The 23,054-nt window shown below is 31.1% G+C and overlaps 2 protein-coding genes across 2 annotated transcripts in view; one reads left to right on the top strand and one right to left on the bottom strand.

The window, feature by feature from the left end:
• The window catches only part of Tfiiebeta (transcription factor IIEbeta), a 46,264-nt gene extending 23,210 nt beyond the window's left edge, over positions 1 to 23,054 (top strand). The window contains exon 6 of the transcript XR_014427172.1: positions 22,871 to 23,054. The gene's annotated coding sequence lies outside the window, so the exon portion shown is untranslated. The remainder of the gene's footprint in view (positions 1 to 22,870) is intronic.
• On the bottom strand, positions 21,218 to 22,571 carry LOC145933160 (uncharacterized). Its single transcript, XM_083032693.1, is given in 6 exon segments — positions 21,218 to 21,598; positions 21,600 to 21,672; positions 22,008 to 22,065; positions 22,067 to 22,112; positions 22,171 to 22,280; positions 22,442 to 22,571. Coding segments are annotated over 6 exon segments (417 nt in total). The 5' UTR covers positions 22,508 to 22,571; the 3' UTR covers positions 21,218 to 21,534.

Raw genomic sequence — 23,054 nt, 5'->3', positions numbered from 1 at the left:
CAGCGGTAAAAAAGTATCAATTTCTAATATTTTAAGACGAGCCAAAAATTCATCGATTATACATTTTAATAGTACATTGATTACAGAATCTTTTGGTACCAAACAGACACCAGCGTACAAATTTTTTAACTTGATATACATAAAATAATGTTGCGTCGCATAGGGTCAGCGGTAAAAAAGTATCTATTTCTAATATTTTAAGACGAGCCAAAAATTCATCGATTATACATTTTAATAGTACATTGATTACAGAATCATTTGGTACCAAACAGACACCAGCGTACAAATTTTTTAACTTGATATACTTAAAATAATGTTGCGTCGCATAGGGTCAGCGATAAAAAGTATCGATTTCCAATATTTTAAGACGAGCCAAAAATTCATCGATTATACATTTTAATAGTACATTGATTACAGTATCTGTTGGTACCATGCAGACACCAGCGTACAAATTTTTTAATACCATAAACATAAAATAATGTTGCGTCGCATAGGGTCAGCGGTAAAAAAGTATCAATTTCTAATATTTTAGGACGAGCCAAAAATTCATCGATTATACATTTTAATAGTACATTGATTACAGAATCTTTTGGTACCAAACAGACACCAGCGTACAAATTTTTTAATACGATAAACATAAAATAATGTTGCGTCGCATAGGGTCAGCCGTAAAAAAGTATCAATTTCTAATATTTTAAGACGAGCCAAAAATTCATCGATTATACATTTTAATAGTACATTTATTACAGAATCATTTGGTACCAAGCAGACAACAGCGTACAAACTTTTTCATTTGCTATACATAAATTAAGGATGCGTCTCATGGGATCAGCGGTAAAAAAGTATCGATTTCTAATATGTTAAGACGAGCCAAAAATTCATGGATTATACATTTTAATAGTACATTGATTACAGAATCATTTGATACCAAACAGACACCAGCGTACAAATTTTTTAACTTGATATACTTAAAATAAGGTTGCGTCGCATAGTGTCAGCGGTAAAAAGTATCGATTTCCAATATTTTAAGACGAGCCAAAAATTCATCGATTATACATTTTAATAGCACATTGATTACAGAATCATTTGGTACCAAACAGACACCAGCGTACAAATTTTTTAACTTGATATACATAAATTAAGGTTGCGTCGCATGGGATCAGCGGTAAAAAAGTATCAATTTCTAATATTTTAAGACGAGCCAAAAATTCATCGATTATACATTTTAATAGTACATTTATTACAGAATCATTTGGTACCAAGCAGACAACAGCGTACAAACTTTTTCATTTGCTATACATAAATTAAGGTTGCGTCGCATGGGATCAGCGGTAAAAAAGTATCGATTTCTAATATTTAAAGACGAGCCAAAAATTCATCGATTATACATTTTAATAGTACATTGATTACAGAATCTTTTGGTACCATGCAGACACCAGCGTACAAATTTTTTAATACGATAAACATAAAATAATGTTGCGTCGCATAGGGTCAGCGGTAAAAAAGTATCAATTTCTAATATTTTAAGACGAGCCAAAAATTCATCGATTATACATTTTAATAGTACATTGATTACAGAATCTTTTGGTACCAAACAGACACCAGCGTACAAATTTTTTAACTTGATATACATAAAATAATGTTGCGTCGCATAGGGTCAGCGGTAAAAAAGTATCTATTTCTAATATTTTAAGACGAGCCAAAAATTCATCGATTATACATTTTAATAGTACATTGATTACAGAATCATTTGGTACCAAACAGACACCAGCGTACAAATTTTTTAACTTGATATACTTAAAATAATGTTGCGTCGCATAGGGTCAGCGATAAAAAGTATCGATTTCCAATATTTTAAGACGAGCCAAAAATTCATCGATTATACATTTTAATAGTACATTGATTACAGTATCTGTTGGTACCATGCAGACACCAGCGTACAAATTTTTTAATACCATAAACATAAAATAATGTTGCGTCGCATAGGGTCAGCGGTAAAAAAGTATCAATTTCTAATATTTTAGGACGAGCCAAAAATTCATCGATTATACATTTTAATAGTACATTGATTACAGAATCTTTTGGTACCAAACAGACACCAGCGTACAAATTTTTTAATACGATAAACATAAAATAATGTTGCGTCGCATAGGGTCAGCCGTAAAAAAGTATCAATTTCTAATATTTTAAGACGAGCCAAAAATTCATCGATTATACATTTTAATAGTACATTTATTACAGAATCATTTGGTACCAAGCAGACAACAGCGTACAAACTTTTTCATTTGCTATACATAAATTAAGGATGCGTCTCATGGGATCAGCGGTAAAAAAGTATCGATTTCTAATATGTTAAGACGAGCCAAAAATTCATGGATTATACATTTTAATAGTACATTGATTACAGAATCATTTGATACCAAACAGACACCAGCGTACAAATTTTTTAACTTGATATACTTAAAATAAGGTTGCGTCGCATAGTGTCAGCGGTAAAAAGTATCGATTTCCAATATTTTAAGACGAGCCAAAAATTAATCGATTATACATTTTAATAGCACATTGATTACAGAATCATTTGGTACCAAACAGACACCAGCGTACAAATTTTTTAACTTGATATACATAAATTAAGGTTGCGTCGCATGGGATCAGCGGTAAAAAAGTATCAATTTCTAATATTTTAAGACGAGCCAAAAATTCATCGATTATACATTTTAATAGTACATTTATTACAGAATCATTTGGTACCAAGCAGACAACAGCGTACAAACTTTTTCATTTGCTATACATAAATTAAGGTTGCGTCGCATGGGATCAGCGGTAAAAAAGTATCGATTTCTAATATTTAAAGACGAGCCAAAAATTCATCGATTATACATTTTAATAGTACATTGATTACAGAATCATTTGGTACCAAACAGACACCAGCGTACAAATTTTTTAATACGATAAACATAAAATAAGTATGCGTCGCACAGGGTCCGCGTCAAAAAAGTATCGATTTCCAATATTTTAAGACGAGCCAAAAATTCATCGATTATACATTTTAATAGTACATTTATTACAGAATCTTTTGGTACCAAGCAGACAACAGCGTACAAATTTTTTAATACGATAAACATAAAATAAGGATGCGTCGCACAGGGTCCGCATCAAAAAAGTATCGATTTCTAATATTTTAAGACGAGCCAAAAATTCATCGATTATACATTTTAATAGTACATTTATTACAGAATCTTTTGGTACCAAGCAGACAACAGCGTACAAATTTTTTAATACGATAAACATAAAATAAGGATGTGTCGCACAGGGTCCGCGTCAAAAAAGTATCGATTTCTAATATTTTAAGACGAGCCAAAAATTCATCGATTATACATTTTAATAGTACATTGATTACAGAATCATTTGGTACCAAACAGACACCAGCGTACAAATTTTTTAACTTGATATACTTAAAATAATGTCGCGTCGCATAGAGTCAGCGGTAAAAAGTATCGATTTCCAATATTTTAAGACGAGCCAAAAATTCATCGATTATACATTTTAATAGTACATTGATTACAGAATCTTTTGGTACCATGCAGACACCAGCGTACAAATTTTTTAATACGATAAACATAAATTAATGTTGCGTCGCATAGGGTCAGCGGTAAAAAAGTATCAATTTCTAATATTTTAAGACGAGCCAAAAATTCATCGATTATACATTTTAATAGTACATTGATTACAGAATCATTTGGTACCAAACAGACACCAGCGTACAAATTTTTTAACTTGATATACATAAAATAATGTTGCGTCGCATAGGGTCAGCGGTAAAAAGTATCGATTTTCAATATTTTAAGACGAGCCAAAAATTCATCGATTATACATTTTAATAGTACATTTATTACAGAATCATTTGATACCAAACAGACACCAGCGTACAAATTTTTTAACTTGATATACTTAAAATAATGTTGCGTCGCATAGGGTCAGCGATAAAAAGTATCGATTTCCAATATTTTAAGACGAGCCAAAAATTCATCGATTATACATTTTAATAGTACATTGATTACAGAATCTGTTGGTACCATGCAGACACCAGCGTACAAATTTTTTAATACGATAAACATAAAATAATGTTGCGTCGCATAGGGTCAGCGGTAAAAAAGTATCAATTTCTAATATTTTAAGACGAGCCAAAAATTCATCGATTATACATTTTAATAGCACATTGATTACAGAATCATTTGGTACCAAACAGACACCAGCGTACAAATATTTTAACTTGATATACATAAATTAAGGATGCGTCGCACAGGGTCCGCGTCAAAAAAGTATCGATTTCCAATATTTTAAGACGAGCCAAAAATTCATCGATTATACATTTTAATAGTACATTTATTACAGAATCTTTTGGTACCAAGCAGACAACAGCGTACAAATTTTTTAATACGATAAACATAAAATAAGGATGCGTCGCACAGGGTCCGCGTCAAAAAAGTATCGATTTCTAATATTTTAAGACGAGCCAAAAATTCATCGATTATACATTTTAATAGTACATTGATTATAGAATCTTTTGCTACCAAGCAGACACCAGCGTACAAATTTTTTATTATGATATACATAAAATAAGGATGCGTCGCATAGGGTCAGCGGCAAAAAAGTATCGATTTCTAATATTTAAAGACGAGCCAAAAATTCATCGATTATACATTTCAATATTCCATTGATTATAGAATCTTTTGGTACTAAGCAGACACCAGCGTACAAATTTTTTCATTTGATATACATAAAATGAGGATGCGTCACATAGAGTCAGCGGAAAGAAAGTATCAATTTCTAATATTTTAAGACGAGCCAAAAATTCATCGATTATACATTTTAATAGTACATTTATTACAGAATCATTTGGTACCAAGCAGACAACAGCGTACAAACTTTTTCATTTGCTATACATAAATTAAGGTTGCGTCGCATGGGATCAGCGGTAAAAAAGTATCGATTTCCAATATTTTAAGACGAGCCAAAAATTCATCGATTATACATTTTAATAGTACATTTATTACAGAATCTTTTGGTACCAAGCAGACAACAGCGTACAAATTTTTTAATACGATAAACATAAAATAAGGATGCGTCGCACAGGGTCCGTGTCAAAAAAGTATCGATTTCTAATATTTTAAGACGAGCCAAAAATTCATCGATTATACATTTTAATAGTACATTGATTACAGAATCTTTTGGTACCAAACAGACACCAGCGTACAAATTTTTTAATTTGATATACATAAAATAATGTTGCGTCGCATAGGGTCAGTGGTAAAAAAGTATCGATTTCTAATATTTTAAGACGAGCCAAAAATTCATCGATTATACATTTTAATAGTACATTTATTACAGAATCATTTGGTACCAAGCAGACAACAGCGTACAAACTTTTTCATTTGCTATACATAAATTAAGGTTGCGTCGCATGGGATCAGCGGTAAAAAAGTATCGATTTCTAATATTTTAAGACGAGTCAAAAATTCATCGATTATACATTTTAATAGTACATTTATTACTGAATCATTTGGTACCAAGCAGACAACAGCGTACAAACTTTTTCATTTGCTATACATAAATTAAGGTTGCGTCGCATGGGATCAGCGGTAAAAAAGTATCGATTTCTAATATTTAAAGACGAGCCAAAAATTCATCGATTATACATTTTAATAGTACATTGATTACAGAATCATTTGGTACCAAACAGACACCAGCGTACAAAATTTTTAATACGATAAACATAAAATAAGTATGCGTCGCACAGGGTCCGCGTCAAATAAGTATCGATTTCTAATATTTTAAGACGAGCCAAAAATTCATCGAGTATACATTTTAATAGTACATTGATTACAGAATCTTTTGGTACCAAACAGACACCAGCGTACAAATTTTTTAATACGATAAACATAAAATAAGTATGCGTCGCACAGCGTCAGCGGTAAAAAGTATCGATTTCCAATATTTTAAGACGAGCCAAAAATTCATCGATTATACATTTTAATAGCACATTGATTACAGAATCATTTGGTACCAAACAGACACCAGCGTACAAATTTTTTAACTTGATATACATAAATTAAGGTTGCGTCGCATGGGATCAGCGGTAAAAAAGTATCAATTTCTAATATTTTAAGACGAGCCAAAAATTCATCGATTATACATTTTAATAGTACATTTATTACAGAATCATTTGGTACCAAGCAGACAACAGCGTACAAACTTTTTCATTTGCTATACATAAATTAAGGTTGCGTCGCATGGGATCAGCGGTAAAAAAGTATCGATTTCTAATATTTAAAGACGAGCCAAAATTTCATCGATTATACATTTTAATAGTACATTGATTACAGAATCATTTGGTACCAAACAGACACCAGCGTACAAATTTTTTAATACGATAAACATAAAATAAGTATGCGTCGCACAGGGTCCGCGTCAAAAAAGTATCGATTTCCAATATTTTAAGACGAGCCAAAAATTCATCGATTATACATTTTAATAGTACATTTATTACAGAATCTTTTGGTACCAAGCAGACAACAGCGTACAAATTTTTTAATACGATAAACAAAATAAGGATGTGTCGCACAGGGTCCGCGTCAAAAAAGTATCGATTTCCAATATTTTAAGACGAGCCAAAAATTCATCGATTATACATTTTAATAGTACATTGTTTACAGAATCTTTTGGTACCAAGCAGACACCAGCGTACAAATTTTTTCATTTGATATACATAAAATGAGGATGCGTCACATAGAGTCAGCGGAAAGAAAGTATCAATTTCTAATATTTTAAGACGAGCCAAAAATTCATCGATTATACATTTTAATAGTACATTTATTACAGAATCATTTGGTACCAAGCAGACAACAGCGTACAAACTTTTTCATTTGCTATACATAAATTAAGGTTGCGTCGCATGGGATCAGCGGTAAAAAAGTATCGATTTCTAATATTCAAAGACGAGCCAAAAATTCATCGATTATACATTTTAATAGTACATTGATTACAGAATCTTTTGGTACCATGCAGACACCAGCGTACAAATTTTTTAATACGATAAACATAAAATAATGTTGCGTCGCATAGGGTCAGCGGTAAAAAAGTATCAATTTCTAATATTTTAAGACGAGCCAAAAATTCATCGATTATACATTTTAATAGTACATTGATTACAGAATCTTTTGGTACCAAACAGACACCAGCGTACAAATTTTTTAACTTGATATACATAAAATAATGTTGCGTCGCATAGGGTCAGCGGTAAAAAAGTATCTATTTCTAATATTTTAAGACGAGCCAAAAATTCATCGATTATACATTTTAATAGTACATTTATTACAGAATCATTTGGTACAAAACAGACACCAGCGTACAAATTTTTTAACTTGATATACTTAAAATAATGTTGCGTCGCATAGGGTCAGCGATAAAAAGTATCGATTTCCAATATTTTAAGACGAGCCAAAAATTCATCGATTATACATTTTAATAGTACATTGATTACTGAATCTGTTGGTACCATGCAGACACCAGCGTACAAATTTTTTAATACGATAAACATAAAATAATGTTGCGTCGCATAGGGTCAGCGGTAAAAAAGTATCAATTTCTAATATTTTAAGACGAGCCAAAAATTCATCGATTATACATTTTAATAGCACATTGATTACAGAATCATTTGGTACCAAACAGACACCAGCGTACAAATTTTTTAACTTGATATACATAAATTAAGGTTGCGTCGCATGGGATCAGCGGTAAAAAAGTATCAATTTCTAATATTTTAAGACGAGCCAAAAATTCATCGATTATACATTTTAATAGTACATTTATTACAGAATCATTTGGTACCAAGCAGACAACAGCGTACAAACTTTTTCATTTGCTATACATAAATTAAGGTTGCGTCGCATGGGATCAGCGGTAAAAAAGTATCGATTTCTAATATTTAAAGACGAGCCAAAAATTCATCGATTATACATTTTAATAGTACATTGATTACAGAATCATTTGGTACCAAACAGACACCAGCGTACAAATTTTTTAATACGATAAACATAAAATAAGTATGCGTCGCACAGGGTCCGCGTCAAAAAAGTATCGATTTCCAATATTTTAAGACGAGCCAAAAATTCATCGATTATACATTTTAATAGTACATTTATTACAGAATCTTTTGGTACCAAACAGACAACAGCGTACAAATTTTTTAATACGATAAACATAAAATAAGGATGCGTCGCACAGGGTCCGCGTCAAAAAAGTATCGATTTCTAATATTTTAAGACGAGCCAAAAATTCATCGATTATACATTTTAATAGTACATTTATTACAGAATCTTTTGGTACCAAGCAGACAACAGCGTACAAATTTTTTAATACGATAAACATAAAATAAGGATGCGTCGCACAGTGTCCGCGTCAAAAAAGTATCGATTTCTAATATTTTAAGACGAGCCAAAAATTCATCGATTATACATTTTAATAGTACATTGATTACAGAATCATTTGGTACCAAACAGACACCAGCGTACAAATTTTTTAACTTGATATACTTAAAATAATGTCGCGTCGCATAGAGTCAGCGGTAAAAAGTATCGATTTCCAATATTTTAAGACGAGCCAAAAATTCATCGATTATACATTTTAATAGTACATTGATTACAGAATCTTTTGGTACCATGCAGACACCAGCGTACAAATTTTTTAATACGATAAACATAAAATAATGTTGCGTCGCATAGGGTCAGCGGTAAAAAAGTATCAATTTCTAATATTTTAAGACGAGCCAAAAATTCATCGATTATACATTTTAATAGTACATTGATTACAGAATCATTTGGTACCAAACAGACACCAGCGTACAAATTTTTTAACTTGATATACTTAAAATAATGTTGCGTCGCATAGGGTCAGCGGTAAAAAGTATCGATTTTCAATATTTTAAGACGAGCCAAAAATTCATCGATTATACATTTTAATAGTACATTTATTACTGAATCATTTGGTACCAAGCAGACAACAGCGTACAAACTTTTTCATTTGCTATACATAAATTAAGGTTGCGTCGCATGGGATCAGCGGTAAAAAAGTATCGATTTCTAATATTTAAAGACGAGCCAAAAATTCATCGATTATACATTTTAATAGTACATTGATTACAGAATCATTTGGTACCAAACAGACACCAGCGTACAAAATTTTTAATACGATAAACATAAAATAAGTATGCGTCGCACAGGGTCCGCGTCAAATAAGTATCGATTTCTAATATTTTAAGACGAGCCAAAAATTCATCGAGTATACATTTTAATAGTACATTGATTACAGAATCTTTTGGTACCAAACAGACACCAGCGTACAAATTTTTTAATACGATAAACATAAAATAAGTATGCGTCGCACAGGGTCAGCGGTAAAAAGTATCGATTTCCAATATATTAAGACGAGCCAAAAATTCATCGATTATACCATTTAATAGCACATTGATTACAGAATCATTTGGTACCAAACAGACACCAGCGTACAAATTTTTTAACTTGATATACATAAATTAAGGTTGCGTCGCATGGGATCAGCGGTAAAAAAGTATCAAGTTCTAATATTTTAAGACGAGCCAAAAATTCATCGATTATACATTTTAATAGTACATTTATTACAGAATCATTTGGTACCAAGCAGACAACAGCGTACAAACTTTTTCATTTGCTATACATAAATTAAGGTTGCGTCGCATGGGATCAGCGGTAAAAAAGTATCGATTTCTAATATTTAAAGACGAGCCAAAATTTCATCGATTATACATTTTAATAGTACATTGATTACAGAATCATTTGGTACCAAACAGACACCAGCGTACAAATTTTTTAATACGATAAACATAAAATAAGTATGCGTCGCACAGGTTCCGCGTCAAAAAAGTATCGATTTCCAATATTTTAAGACGAGCCAAAAATTCATCGATTATACATTTTAATAGTACATTTATTACAGAATCTTTTGGTACCAAGCAGACAACAGCGTACAAATTTTTTAATACGATAAACATAAAATAAGGATGTGTCGCACAGGGTCCGCGTCAAATAAGTATCGATTTCTAATATTTTAAGACGAGCCAAAAATTCATCGAGTATACATTTTAATAGTACATTGATTACAGAATCTTTTGGTACCAAACAGACACCAGCGTACAAATTTTTTAATACGATAAACATAAAATAAGTATGCGTCGCACAGGGTCAGCGGTAAAAAGTATCGATTTCCAATATTTTAAGACGAGCCAAAAATTCATCGATTATACATTTTAATAGTACATTTATTACAGAATCATTTGGTACCAAGCAGACAACAGCGTACAAACTTTTTCATTTGCTATACATAAATTAAGGTTGCGTCGCATGGGATCAGCGGTAAAAAAGTATCGATTTCTAATATTTAAAGACGAGCCAAAAATTCATCGATTATACATTTTAATAGTACATTGATTACAGAATCTTTTGGTACCATGCAGACACCAGCATACAAATTTTTTAATACGATAAACATAAAATAATGTTGCGTCGCATAGGGTCAGCGGTAAAAAAGTATCAATTTCTAATATTTTAAGACGAGCCAAAAATTCATCGATTATACATTTTAATAGTACATTGATTACAGAATCTTTTGGTACCAAACAGACACCAGCGTACAAATTTTTTAACTTGATATACATAAAATAATGTTGCGTCGCATAGGGTCAGCGGTAAAAAAGTATCTATTTCTAATATTTTAAGACGAGCCAAAAATTCATCGATTATACATTTTAATAGTACATTTATTACAGAATCATTTGGTACCAAACAGACACCAGCGTACAAATTTTTTAACTTGATATACTTAAAATAATGTTGCGTCGCATAGGGTCAGCGATAAAAAGTATCGATTTCCAATATTTTAAGACGAGCCAAAAATTCATCGATTATACATTTTAATAGTACATTGATTACAGAATCTGTTGGTACCATGCAGACACCAGCGTACAAATTTTTTAATACGATAAACATAAAATAATGTTGCGTCGCATAGGGTCAGCGGTAAAAAAGTATCAATTTCTAATATTTTAAGACGAGCCAAAAATTCATCGATTATACATTTTAATAGCACATTGATTACAGAATCATTTGGTACCAAACAGACACCAGCGTACAAATTTTTTAACTTGATATACATAAATTAAGGTTGCGTCGCATGGGATCAGCGGTAAAAAAGTATCAATTTCTAATATTTTAAGACGAGCCAAAAATTCATCGATTATACATTTTAATAGTACATTTATTACAGAATCATTTGGTACCAAGCAGACAACAGCGTACAAACTTTTTCATTTGCTATACATAAATTAAGGTTGCGTCGCATGGGATCAGCGGTAAAAAAGTATCGATTTCTAATATTTAAAGACGAGCCAAAAATTCATCGATTATACATTTTAATAGTACATTGATTACAGAATCATTTGGTACCAAACAGACACCAGCGTGCAAATTTTTTAATACGATAAACATAAATTAAGGTTTCGTCGCATGGGATCAGCGGTAAAAAAGTATCGATTTCTAATATTTAAAGACGAGCCAAAAATTCATCGATTATACATTTTAATAGTACATTGATTACAGAATCTTTTGGTACCATGCAGACACCAGCGTACAAATTTTTTAATACGATAAACATAAAATAATGTTGCGTCGCATAGGGTCAGCGGTAAAAAAGTATCAATTTCTAATATTTTAAGACGAGCCAAAAATTCATCGATTATACATTTTAATAGTACATTGATTACAGAATCTTTTGGTACCAAACAGACACCAGCGTACAAATTTTTTAACTTGATATACATAAAATAATGTTGCGTCGCATAGGGTCAGCGGTAAAAAAGTATCTATTTCTAATATTTTAAGACGAGCCAAAAATTCATCGATTATACATTTTAATAGTACATTGATTACAGAATCATTTGGTACCAAACAGACACCAGCGTACAAATTTTTTAACTTGATATACTTAAAATAATGTTGCGTCGCATAGGGTCAGCGATAAAAAGTATCGATTTCCAATATTTTAAGACGAGCCAAAAATTCATCGATTATACATTTTAATAGTACATTGATTACAGTATCTGTTGGTACCATGCAGACACCAGCGTACAAATTTTTTAATACCATAAACATAAAATAATGTTGCGTCGCATAGGGTCAGCGGTAAAAAAGTATCAATTTCTAATATTTTAGGACGAGCCAAAAATTCATCGATTATACATTTTAATAGTACATTGATTACAGAATCTTTTGGTACCAAACAGACACCAGCGTACAAATTTTTTAATACGATAAACATAAAATAATGTTGCGTCGCATAGGGTCAGCCGTAAAAAAGTATCAATTTCTAATATTTTAAGACGAGCCAAAAATTCATCGATTATACATTTTAATAGTACATTTATTACAGAATCATTTGGTACCAAGCAGACAACAGCGTACAAACTTTTTCATTTGCTATACATAAATTAAGGATGCGTCTCATGGGATCAGCGGTAAAAAAGTATCGATTTCTAATATGTTAAGACGAGCCAAAAATTCATGGATTATACATTTTAATAGTACATTGATTACAGAATCATTTGATACCAAACAGACACCAGCGTACAAATTTTTTAACTTGATATACTTAAAATAAGGTTGCGTCGCATAGTGTCAGCGGTAAAAAGTATCGATTTCCAATATTTTAAGACGAGCCAAAAATTCATCGATTATACATTTTAATAGCACATTGATTACAGAATCATTTGGTACCAAACAGACACCAGCGTACAAATTTTTTAACTTGATATACATAAATTAAGGTTGCGTCGCATGGGATCAGCGGTAAAAAAGTATCAATTTCTAATATTTTAAGACGAGCCAAAAATTCATCGATTATACATTTTAATAGTACATTTATTACAGAATCATTTGGTACCAAGCAGACAACAGCGTACAAACTTTTTCATTTGCTATACATAAATTAAGGTTGCGTCGCATGGGATCAGCGGTAAAAAAGTATCGATTTCTAATATTTAAAGACGAGCCAAAAATTCATCGATTATACATTTTAATAGTACATTGATTACAGAATCTTTTGGTACCATGCAGACACCAGCGTACAAATTTTTTAATACGATAAACATAAAATAATGTTGCGTCGCATAGGGTCAGCGGTAAAAAAGTATCAATTTCTAATATTTTAAGACGAGCCAAAAATTCATCGATTATACATTTTAATAGTACATTGATTACAGAATCTTTTGGTACCAAACAGACACCAGCGTACACATTTTTTAACTTGATATACATAAAATAATGTTGCGTCGCATAGGGTCAGCGGTAAAAAAGTATCTATTTCTAATATTTTAAGACGAGCCAAAAATTCATCGATTATACATTTTAATAGTACATTGATTACAGAATCATTTGGTACCAAACAGACACCAGCGTACAAATTTTTTAACTTGATATACTTAAAATAATGTTGCGTCGCATAGGGTCAGCGATAAAAAGTATCGATTTCCAATATTTTAAGACGAGCCAAAAATTCATCGATTATACATTTTAATAGTACATTGATTACAGTATCTGTTGGTACCATGCAGACACCAGCGTACAAATTTTTTAATACCATAAACATAAAATAATGTTGCGTCGCATAGGGTCAGCGGTAAAAAAGTATCAATTTCTAATATTTTAGGACGAGCCAAAAATTCATCGATTATACATTTTAATAGTACATTGATTACAGAATCTTTTGGTACCAAACAGACACCAGCGTACAAATTTTTTAATACGATAAACATAAAATAATGTTGCGTCGCATAGGGTCAGCCGTAAAAAAGTATCAATTTCTAATATTTTAAGACGAGCCAAAAATTCATCGATTATACATTTTAATAGTACATTTATTACAGAATCATTTGGTACCAAGCAGACAACAGCGTACAAACTTTTTCATTTGCTATACATAAATTAAGGATGCGTCTCATGGGATCAGCGGTAAAAAAGTATCGATTTCTAATATGTTAAGACGAGCCAAAAATTCATGGATTATACATTTTAATAGTACATTGATTACAGAATCATTTGATACCAAACAGACACCAGCGTACAAATTTTTTAACTTGATATACTTAAAATAAGGTTGCGTCGCATAGTGTCAGCGGTAAAAAGTATCGATTTCCAATATTTTAAGACGAGCCAAAAATTCATCGATTATACATTTTAATAGCACATTGATTACAGAATCATTTGGTACCAAACAGACACCAGCGTACAAATTTTTTAACTTGATATACATAAATTAAGGTTGCGTCGCATGGGATCAGCGGTAAAAAAGTATCAATTTCTAATATTTTAAGACGAGCCAAAAATTCATCGATTATACATTTTAATAGTACATTTATTACAGAATCATTTGGTACCAAGCAGACAACAGCGTACAAACTTTTTCATTTGCTATACATAAATTAAGGTTGCGTCGCATGGGATCAGCGGTAAAAAAGTATCGATTTCTAATATTTAAAGACGAGCCAAAAATTCATCGATTATACATTTTAATAGTACATTGATTACAGAATCATTTGGTACCAAACAGACACCAGCGTACAAATTTTTTAATACGATAAACATAAAATAAGTATGCGTCGCACAGGGTCCGCGTCAAAAAAGTATCGATTTCCAATATTTTAAGACGAGCCAAAAATTCATCGATTATACATTTTAATAGTACATTTATTACAGAATCTTTTGGTACCAAGCAGACAACAGCGTACAAATTTTTTAATACGATAAACATAAAATAAGGATGCGTCGCACAGGGTCCGCATCAAAAAAGTATCGATTTCTAATATTTTAAGACGAGCCAAAAATTCATCGATTATACATTTTAATAGTACATTTATTACAGAATCTTTTGGTACCAAGCAGACAACAGCGTACAAATTTTTTAATACGATAAACATAAAATAAGGATGTGTCGCACAGGGTCCGCGTCAAAAAAGTATCGATTTCTAATATTTTAAGACGAGCCAAAAATTCATCGATTATACATTTTAATAGTACATTGATTACAGAATCATTTGGTACCAAACAGACACCAGCGTACAAATTTTTTAACTTGATATACTTAAAATAATGTCGCGTCGCATAGAGTCAGCGGTAAAAAGTATCGATTTCCAATATTTTAAGACGAGCCAAAAATTCATCGATTATACATTTTAATAGTACATTGATTACAGAATCTTTTGGTACCATGCAGACACCAGCGTACAAATTTTTTAATACGATAAACATAAAATAATGTTGCGTCGCATAGGGTCAGCGGTAAAAAAGTATCAATTTCTAATATTTTAAGACGAGCCAAAAATTCATCGATTATACATTTTAATAGTACATTGATTACAGAATCATTTGGTACCAAACAGACACCAGCGTACAAATTTTTTAACTTGATATACATAAAATAATGTTGCGTCGCATCGGGTCAGCGGTAAAAAGTATCGATTTTCAATATTTTAAGACGAGCCAAAAATTCATCGATTATACATTTTAATAGTACATTTATTACAGAATCATTTGATACCAAACAGACACCAGCGTACAAATTTTTTAACTTGATATACTTAAAATAATGTTGCGTCGCATAGGGTCAGCGATAAAAAGTATCGATTTCCAATATTTTAAGACGAGCCAAAAATTCATCGATTATACATTTTAATAGTACATTGATTACAGAATCTGTTGGTACCATGCAGACACCAGCGTACCAATTTTTTAATACGATAAACATAAAATAATGTTGCGTCGCATAGGGTCAGCGGTAAAAAAGTATCAATTTCTAATATTTTAAGACGAGCCAAAAATTCATCGATTATACATTTTAATAGCACATTGATTACAGAATCATTTGGTACCAAACAGACACCAGCGTACAAATTTTTTAACTTGATATACATAAATTAAGGATGCGTCGCACAGGGTCCGCGTCAAAAAAGTATCGATTTCCAATATTTTAAGACGAGCCAAAAATTCATCGATTATACATTTTAATAGTACATTTATTACAGAATCTTTTGGTACCAAGCAGACAACAGCGTACAAATTTTTTAATACGATAAACATAAAATAAGGATGCGTCGCACAGGGTCCGCGTCAAAAAAGTATCGATTTCTAATATTTTAAGACGAGCCAAAAATTCATCGATTATACATTTTAATAGTACATTGATTATAGAATCTTTTGCTACCAAGCAGACACCAGCGTACAAATTTTTTATTATGATATACATAAAATAAGGATGCGTCGCATAGGGTCAGCGGCAAAAAAGTATCGATTTCTAATATTTAAAGACGAGCCAAAAATTCATCGATTATACATTTCAATATTCCATTGATTATAGAATCTTTTGGTACTAAGCAGACACCAGCGTACAAATTTTTTCATTTGATATACATAAAATGAGGATGCGTCACATAGAGTCAGCGGAAAGAAAGTATCAATTTCTAATATTTTAAGACGAGCCAAAAATTCATCGATTATACATTTTAATAGTACATTTATTACAGAATCATTTGGTACCAAGCAGACAACAGCGTACAAACTTTTTCATTTGCTATACATAAATTAAGGTTGCGTCGCATGGGATCAGCGGTAAAAAAGTATCGATTTCCAATATTTTAAGACGAGCCAAAAATTCATCGATTATACATTTTAATAGTACATTTATTACAGAATCTTTTGGTACCAAGCAGACAACAGCGTACAAATTTTTTAATACGATAAACATAAAATAAGGATGCGTCGCACAGGGTCCGTGTCAAAAAAGTATCGATTTCTAATATTTTAAGACGAGCCAAAAATTCATCGATTATACATTTTAATAGTACATTGATTACAGAATCTTTTGGTACCAAACAGACACCAGCGTACAAATTTTTTAAATTGATATACATAAAATAATGTTGCGTCGCATAGGGTCAGTGGTAAAAAAGTATCGATTTCTAATATTTTAAGACGAGCCAAAAATTCATCGATTATACATTTTAATAGTACATTTATTACAGAATCATTTGGTACCAAGCAGACAACAGCGTACAAACTTTTTCATTTGCTATACATAAATTAAGGTTGCGTCGCATGGGATCAGCGGTAAAAAAGTATCGATTTCTAATATTTTAAGACGAGTCAAAAATTCATCGATTATACATTTTAATAGTACATTTATTACTGAATCATTTGGTACCAAGCAGACAACAGCGTACAAACTTTTTCATTTGCTATACATAAATTAAGGTTGCGTCGCATGGGATCAGCGGTAAAAAAGTATCGATTTCTAATATTTAAAGACGAGCCAAAAATTCATCGATTATACATTTTAATAGTACATTGATTACAGAATCATTTGGTACCAAACAGACACCAGCGTACAAAATTTTTAATACGATAAACATAAAATAAGTATGCGTCGCACAGGGTCCGCGTCAAATAAGTATCGATTTCTAATATTTTAAGACGAGCCAAAAATTCATCGAGTATACATTTTAATAGTACATTGATTACAGAATCTTTTGGTACCAAACAGACACCAGCGTACAAATTTTTTAATACGATAAACATAAAATAAGTATGCGTCGCACAGCGTCAGCGGTAAAAAGTATCGATTTCCAATATTTTAAGACGAGCCAAAAATTCATCGATTATACATTTTAATAGCACATTGATTACAGAATCATTTGGTACCAAACAGACACCAGCGTACAAATTTTTTAACTTGATATACATAAATTAAGGTTGCGTCGCATGGGATCAGCGGTAAAAAAGTATCTATTTCTAATATTTTAAGACGAGCCAAAAATTCATCGATTATACATTTTAATAGTACATTTATTACAGAATCATTTGGTACCAAGCAGACAACAGCGTACAAACTTTTTCATTTGCTATACATAAATTAAGGTTGCGTCGCATGGGATCAGCGGTAAAAAAGTATCGATTTCTAATATTTAAAGACGAGCCAAAAATTCATCGATTATACATTTTAATAGTACATTTATTACAGAATCTTTTGGTACCAAGCAGACAACAGCGTACAAATTTTTTAATACGATAAACAAAATAAGGATGTGTCGCACAGGGTCCGCGTCAAAAAAGTATCGATTTCCAATATTTTAAGACGAGCCAAAAATTCATCGATTATACATTTTAATAGTACATTGTTTACAGAATCTTTTGGTACCAAGCAGACACCAGCGTACAAATTTTTTCATTTGATATACATAAAATGAGGATGCGTCACATAGAGTCAGCGGAAAGAAAGTATCAATTTCTAATATTTTAAGACGAGCCAAAAATTCATCGATTATACATTTTAATAGTACATTTATTACAGAATCATTTGGTACCAAGCAGACAACAGCGTACAAACTTTTTCATTTGCTATACATAAATTAAGGTTGCGTCGCATGGGATCAGCGGTAAAAAAGTATCGATTTCTAATATTTAAAGACGAGCCAAAAATTCATCGATTATACATTTTAATAGTACATTGATTACAGAATCTTTTGGTACCATGCAGACACCAGCGTACAAATTTTTTAATACGATAAACATAAAATAATGTTGCGTCGCATAGGGTCAGCGGTAAAAAAGTATCAATTTCTAATATTTAAAGACGAGCCAAAATTTCATCGATTATACATTTTAATAGTACATTGATTACAGAATCATTTGGTACCAAACAGACACCAGCGTACAAATTTTTTAATACGATAAACATAAAATAAGTATGCGTCGCACAGGTTCCGCGTCAAAAAAGTATCGATTTCCAATATTTTAAGACGAGCCAAAAATTCATCGATTATACATTTTAATAGTACATTTATCACAGAATCTTTTGGTACCAAGCAGACAACAGCGTACAAATTTTTTAATACGATAAACATAAAATAAGGATGCGTCGCACAGGGTCCGCGTCAAAAAAGTATCGATTTCTAATATTTTAAGACGAGCCAAAAATTCATCGATTATACATTTTAATAGTACATTTATTACAAAATCTTTTGGTACCAAGCAGACAACAGCGTACAAATTTTTTAATACGATTAACATAAAATAAGGATGCGTCGCACAGGGTCCGCGTCAAAAAAGTATCGATTTCTAATATTTTAAGACGAGCCAAAAATTCATCGATTATACATTTTAATAGTACATTGATTACAGAATCTTTTGGTACCAAACAGACACCAGCGTACAAATTTTTTAACTTGATATACATAAAATAATGTTGCGTCGCATAGGGTCAGCGGTAAAAAAGTATCGATTTCTAATATTTTAAGACGAGCCAAATATTCCTAGATTATACATTTTAATGGTACATTGATTACAGAATCATTTGGTACCAAACAGACACCAGCGTACAAATTTTTTAACTTGATATACTTAAAATAATGTCGCGTCGCATAGGGTCAGCGGTAAAAAGTATCGATTTCCAATATTTTAAGACGAGCCAAAAATTCATCGATTATACATTTTAATAGTACATTGATTACAGAATCTTTTGGTACCATGCAGACACCAGCGTACAAATTTTTTAATACGATAAACATAAAATAATGTTGCGTCGCATAGGGTCAGCGGTAAAAAAGTATCAATTTCTAATATTTTAAGACGAGCCAAAAATTCATCGATTATACATTTTAATAGTACATTGATTACAGAATCTTTTGGTACCAAACAGACACCAGCGTACAAATTTTTTAACTTGGTATACATAAAATTATGTTGCGTCGCATAGGGTCAGCGGTAAAAAAGTATCGATTTCTAATATTTTAAGACGAGCCAAAAATTCATCGATTATACATTTTAATAGTACATTGATTACAGAATCATTTGGTACCAAACAGACACCAGCGTACAAATTTTTTAATATGATATACATAAAATAAGGATGCGTCGCATAGGGTCAGCGGCAAAAAAGTATCGATTTCTAATATTTAAAGACGAGCCAAAAATTCATCGATTATACATTTCAATATTCCATTGATTATAGAATCTTTTGGTACCAAGCAGACACCAGCGTACAAATTTTTTCATTTGATATACATAAAATGAGGATGCGTCACATAGAGTCAGCGGAAAGAAAGTATCAATTTCTAATATTTTAAGACGAGCCAAAAATTCATCGATTATACATTTTAATAGTACATTGATTACAGAATCTTTTGGTACCAAACAGACACCAGCGTACAAATTTTTTAACTTGATATACTTAAAATAATGTCGCGTCGCATAGGGTCAGCGGTAAAAAGTATCGATTTCCAATATTTTAAGACGAGCCAAAAATTCATCGATTATACATTTTAATAGTACATTGATTACAGAATCTTTTGGTACCATGCAGACACCAGCGTACAAATTTTTTAATACGATAAACATAAAATAATGTTGCGTCGCATAGGGTCAGCGGTAAAAAAGTATCAATTTCTAATATTTTAAGACGAGCCAAAAATTCATCGATTATACATTTTAATAGTACATTGATTACAGAATCTTTTGGTACCAAACAGACACCAGCGTACAAATTTTTTAACTTGATATACATAAAATTATGTTGCGTCGCATAGGGTCAGCGGTAAAAAAGTATCGATTTCTAATATTTTAAGACGAGCCAAAAATTCATCGATTATACATTTTAATAGTACATTGATTACAGAATCATTTGGTACCAAACAGACACCAGCGTACAAATTTTTTAATATGATATACATAAAATAAGGATGCGTCGCATAGGGTCAGCGGCAAAAAAGTATCGATTTCTAATATTTAAAGACGAGCCAAAAATTCATCGATTATACATTTCAATATTCCATTGATTATAGAATCTTTTGGTACCAAGCAGACACCAGCGTACAAATTTTTTCATTTGATATACATAAAATGAGGATGCGTCACATAGAGTCAGCGGAAAGAAAGTATCAATTTCTAATATTTTAAGACGAGCCAAAAATTCATCGATTATACATTTTAATAGTACATTGATTACAGAATCTTTTGGTACCAAGCAGACAACAGCGTACAAATTTTTTAACTTGATATACATAAAATTCATGTATATCATAATATAAACCACAATAATTGCATTCACAAATTGAATACACTATTAACCTCTCAATATATACATTTGAACTGTCAAAATGCGTCGCTCAACCTTGACAGGCTTTTATCAATATGAAGTAATGTACAACGCAGCACACATCGAGATAACCAATCAGCATCGCGGAAAAGAGGCAACAATACCTGCGAGAATCGACTTAACATGCACTTTTTAGAAAAGGGATATATTTGATACAATTTTAAAATTATTTTTATATTACTGCAAAGTAAAATCAGAGATACGGTTTATCGACAGTCTGTATTGCAACAGATGCAATTCGTTCGCTTAGAGGAGCCACGTGTTGGTGGACTTGAAAATTTCCTCCTTTCCGACTTCATCGATCTGCTCGGTGTCGTCTCGAAACTTCTGGACAACCACCGAAAAACCAGTTTACAACTCGCAACAGAACTGGTTTCACTCGATCTAAATAACAAACCATTAATTATAATTTTCCCGGAATTAATTTCCATCTATTTGCCATTATAATTATAATAATTAGTCATATATATGTATATAATTTTATATTAATGAACATTCTTAATTTGCTCTTACATATAAACATTTGATGGTTATTTTTGTGTATTATTACAAAAAATTACAAAGCAGAAGGACCTATTACGAATGTAATAATTTTTTTGGCTATCAATTAAATTTGTTTTAAAATATTGCACATCAAGTACTCTCTTCTTTTTTAACTTGAAATAGATTATATTATTTCTCATTACACAGATTCTATTGCGCTCAATTATTATGCGTATTTGTTATAATCAATGGATTCTCGCAATAATCCTAAATGATATTATTCGTATCATGAAGAAATCTCTCGATTTTCTCTTCGAAATTTATCACATAACTCGCGTTTTCTTGAGAGTCTCTTTATATGTAAAAATTATCATAATCTATTTCTATTTTGCAATACACGCGAAATATAAATTACCATAATGAGAATCTGCTATTTGCTCATTTATAATTCTTGTCGTGCAATCTTTTCTGGATTGATGTTGGCAGTTATTTGCAACTTTATCGTGCTTCTAGAACACATAAAATAATTTTTTATATAATTAATTATGTAACTTAACATATTATTGCAATTTGAAGTAAATATTAGTATATACAGTAATTATAAATCGCAAAAGATTTATCATTTTCTTCATAATTTCTATATAAGTTTTCTTGTAAAAGTATTTTCTACCTGGTTTGTCATTGATAAATAATTACTATTGTAATTGCAATCTCGATAATTACTGTCTTTGCACATTGATTTATATTCGATGTCACTTTTATTAATAAGTTCTGGAACCGTGCTGGGGTTTCTCTTTTGAGACGAAGAAGATTCTGTTTTCTGTGATAAAAATTCGCGATAAAAATAAATACGTGTAATGTAATATAAACTAATATGTTTCTGCAGTTATATTATAATATAAAAAATAATGAATTATATAAATGTTTTTTTATGGTGATTAAAAAGTAATTTTTACTTTTAATGTTATAATTTTAATAAATCTGCAATGATATATTCTTTAATAATAAATTAATATAATATTTTAAATATTTTCATTGATATTCTTACTGTATTTTCTACAATATAGTCTTCATGATTTCTGAATTTTTGTTGTTGCAGATCTATCCTATTTGCCGATGTGTTGCACATCATAATCTTTGTTTTGGAAGAAACATCATGCAAAGTTATTACATTCTTCTTTTCGAATTTCTCATCGATTATCGCCATTTGCCGCGGACTACTTCTGTAAGTAATATTTTCATCTTTATCTCATACATATCTTATAATATCACTGTCACGTCAT

This window comes from Prenolepis imparis, unplaced genomic scaffold (genome assembly GCF_030444845.1).
Source record: "Prenolepis imparis isolate NDT839.2.m4 unplaced genomic scaffold, iyPreImpa1.0 SCAF_2, whole genome shotgun sequence".
Taxonomy (NCBI): domain Eukaryota; kingdom Metazoa; phylum Arthropoda; class Insecta; order Hymenoptera; family Formicidae; genus Prenolepis; species Prenolepis imparis.
The sequence above is the reverse complement of the archived record's forward strand: the minus strand, read 5'-3'. Positions and strand labels throughout refer to the sequence as shown.